At 59.4% G+C, this 3810-nt stretch overlaps 1 protein-coding gene across 1 annotated transcript; it reads right to left on the reverse strand.

The window, feature by feature from the left end:
* Positions 1–3: 3 nt before the first annotated feature.
* LOC130599807 (zinc finger protein 574-like) lies at positions 4–1397 on the reverse strand (the record flags this gene model as incomplete). Its single annotated transcript, XM_057410572.1, has 2 exons — positions 1282–1397; positions 4–1216 (listed from the first exon to the last, which is right to left on the reverse strand). Coding segments are annotated over exons 1-2 (1329 nt in total), but the record flags the coding sequence as incomplete, so codon positions are not given.
* Positions 1398–3810: the final 2413 nt, after the last annotated feature.

The raw sequence follows: 3810 nt of genomic DNA on the forward strand, positions 1-3810 counted from the left end.
GCGCTCGCCGGTGTGGACGAGGCGGTGGCGGAGGAGGTTGGCTTGGGAGTTGAAGGTCTTGGGGCATTGGGGGCAAGGGAAAGGACGTTCGCCGGTGTGGGTCAAGAGGTGGTTGCGGACGTGGGATTTCTTCTTGAAGAGCTTCCCGCAGTCGGGGCAAGGGTGGCGGCGTTCCAAGCGGTGCACGAAGCGTTGGTGGCGAGCCAATTGGGGGGCAGTGGCGAAGGTCTTGGCGCACGTGGGGCAAGGGAAGGAGGGCGATGGCGGGGGCACCGTTACGGCGACGACGTTCGGGTTGGGGTCGGGGTCACCGTCGGTGGCGTGGTGGCGATGGTGGCTACGGCGATGGTAGAGGAACTTGGTCATGTTGACGAAGGCCTTCCCGCACGGGCAACGGTGGAGGGGGTTGACGCAATGAGCGCGGCGATGGGCCAAGAGGACGGCTTCGGTGTCGAAGGCCAAGCCGCAGTCGAGGCAAAGGAAATGGGATTCGCCGCCGTGGTCGCCTTGGAGGTGTTGTTCCAAAGCGGTGGGGTCGGGGAGGACCTTGCTGCAAAGGGGGCAATGGAAGGCGCCCAAGCGATGGCAACGGAGGTGGGATTGGAGGCGGCGCCACGTGGCGAAGCGGCGCGGGCACTCGGAGCAAGGATGCTCGACGGGAAGGGGGTCGGGGTCTTCCTTCACCTCGTAGGTGTGATCCGGGGCGGTATCGGCGTTGTCGTTATGGGTCGCTTGGTGCTCCAAGAAGTCTTTGGGGGTTTGGAAGAGTTGGAAGCATTGCCCACATTCATAAAGGAGGAGTTGGAGCGTATCGAGGCGCGCGGCGGCGGAGGCTTCGTCGTCTTCCTCTTCTTCCTCCTCGCCGGGCTTGCGGTAGGAATGCTCCCGTTGGACCAAAGCTTGGCTTTGGATGGGGGGTTGGCTCCGGTGGTGGCTTTGCCGATGGCTCAACCACAAGTCTTGGTCGTCGAAGAGAGCTTTGCATTCCACACACTCGTAATGGATGGCGTTGGTGAGGGCCGGAAGGGTTTTGGTAGCGCCAACGGTGCCGTCATCGTGACCCATGAGTTTGAGGTGCATCTCTTGGTGTTCCAAGAGTTGACCAGGGGAAACCAAGAGCTGTCCACATTCCAAGCACTGGTATTGGCTGCTCTCCGGGATAGCCAAGCTTTGGAATTCAGCCGATAGACCCAAGAGCTCGTAGTGTTGTTCGGGTTGGGGGGCCGGGGGGTTAAAGGGGGCGGTTGTGGGGCTGGGGTTAAGGGGGATGTGGGGTTGAGGAGGTGGTGTTGGTGATGCAAGAGGGCGTCTTCCAAGGAAGGCGAGAGGTGGCCGCATTCGGAGCAGGCGTAGCGGTGCTCGACCACGACGAGGGTCTCCTCCGGGCGCTCGGCCATGGTGGGGGGTGTGTGGGGCAGGGGCTGTGGGGGGGGGGTATGGGGGGCAATGGGGTGGGGAATATGGGGGGCAATGGGGTGGGGATGGGGAATATGGGGGGCAATGGGGTGGGGAATGAGGAATATAGGGGGCAATGGGGTGGGGAATGAGGAATATGGGGGGCAATGGGGTGGGGATGAAGAATGGGGTGAGATGGGGGGCAATGGGGTGGGGATGGGGAATATGGGGGGCAATGGGGTGGGGTGGGGAATGGGGTGAGGATGGGGAATAGGATGGGGAATGGGGATGGGGAATATGGGGGGCAGTGGGGTGGGGAATGGGGTGAGGATGGGGAATGGGGTGGGATGGGGAATATGGGGGGCAATGGGGTGGGGTGGGGAATGGGGTGAGGATGGGGAATAGGATGGGGAATGGGGATGGGGAATATGGGGGGCGGTGGGGTGGGGAATATGTGGGGGGATGGGGAATGGGGTGGGAATAGGGTGGGGAATGGGGAATATGGGGGGCAATGGGGTGGGGAATATGGGGGGCAATGGGGTGGGGATGGGAAATGGGGTGAGGATGGGGAATAGGATGGGGATGGGGAATATGGGGGGCAGTGGGGTGGGGAATGGGGTGAGGATGGGGAATGGGGTGGAATGGGGTGGGGAATGAGGAATATGGGGGGCAATGGGGTGGGGAGTATGTGAGGGGATGGGGTGGGAATGGGGTGGGGAATGGGGAATATGGGGGGCAATGGGGTGGGGAATATGGGGGGCAATGGGGTGGGGAATATGGGGGCAATGGGGTGGGAATGAAGATTGGGGTGGGGATGGGGGGGAATGGGATTGGGAAATGGGGTGAAAAAGGGGGAAGAAAAGAGGGGAGATGATGAAGACGCCCCCCCACCCCTAAGGGCCTTTAACAGCCCTTTAGGACCCCCCAAACCCCTTTCACCCCCCCTATATCCCTTTAACCCCCCAGACCCCTTTAAGACCCCCTCCAGACCCCTTTCCCTCCAGACCCCTTTAACCCCCTACCAGACCCCATTAAGAACCCCCAGACCCCTTTAAGAGCCCTCAGGACCCCCCCAGACCCTCTTAAGGACCCCCCCAAACCCCTTTAACCCCCCTTTTAACACCCCCCATAACCCCATTAGGACCCCCCCCTTATACCCCATTAATCCCCCCCAAATCCCTTTAAGACACCCCCAAACCCCATTAATCCCCTCCCAGACCCCTTTAACCCCCATTATACACCATTAATCCCCCTTATACCCCATTAATCACCCCCAAACCCCTTTAAGACCCCCCAAACCCCTTTAACAGCCCTCAGGCCCCTTTAACCCCCCTTAGACCCCATTAACCCCCCCAAACCCCTTTAAGACCCCCCCAGACCCCTTTAACAGCCCCCAGGCCCCTTTAACCCCCTTAGACCCCATTAATCCCCCCCCCTTAGACCCCATTAATCCCCCCCAAACCCCTTTAAGACCCCCCCAAACCCCTTTAATCCCCTCCCAAACCCCTTTAACAGCCCCCCCTTTAATCCCCCCCCCCCCCCTTAGACCCCAAAATCCCCCCAGACCCCTTTAAGACCCCCCAAACCCCTTTAACAGCCCTTAGGCCCCTTTAACCCCCCTTAGACCCCATTAATCCCCCCCAAACCCCTTTAAGACCCCCCAAACCCCTTTAACAGCCCTTAGGCCCCTTTAACCCCCCTTAGACCCCATTAATCCCCCCAAACCCCTTTAAGACCCCCCCAAACCCCTTTAACAGCCCTTAGGCCCCTTTAACCCCCCTTAGACCCCATTAATCCCCCCCAAACCCCTTTAAGACCCCCCCAAACCCCTTTAACAGCCCTTAGGCCCCTTTAACCCCCTTAGACCCCATTAATCCCCCCCAAACCCCTTTAAGACCCCCCAAACCCCTTTAACAGCCCTTAGGCCCCTTTAACCCCCCTTAGACCCCATTAATCCCCCCCAAACCCCTTTAAGACCCCCCCAAACCCCTTTAACAGCCCTTAGGCCCCTTTAACCCCCCTTATTAATCCCCCCCATTAATCCCCCCCCAAACCCCTTTAACCCCCCAAACCCCTTTAAAGCCCCCCCTTTAAAACCCCATTAATCCCCCCAAACCCCTTTAAGACCTCTCCAAACCCCTTTAACAGCCCTTAGACCCCTTTAACCCCCCCAAACCCCATTAATCCCCCCCAAACCCCTTTAAGACCCCCCCAAACCCCTTTAAGATCCCCCCAAACCCCTTTAAGACCCCCCAGACCCCTTTAAGACCCCCCCAAACCCCTTTAAGACCCCCCAAACCCCTTTAACCCCCCTTAGACCGCATTAACCCCCCCCAAACCCCTTTAAGACCCCCCCCCTTTAACACCCCTTTAATCCCCCCCTTAGACCCCATTAATCCCCCCAAACCCCTTTAA

Source organism: Pezoporus wallicus, unplaced genomic scaffold (assembly GCF_028554395.1).
Source record: "Pezoporus wallicus isolate ANWC-B61680 ecotype Strahan unplaced genomic scaffold, APGP_CSIRO_Pwel_v1 contig_10268, whole genome shotgun sequence".
NCBI classification, from domain to species: domain Eukaryota; kingdom Metazoa; phylum Chordata; class Aves; order Psittaciformes; family Psittacidae; genus Pezoporus; species Pezoporus wallicus.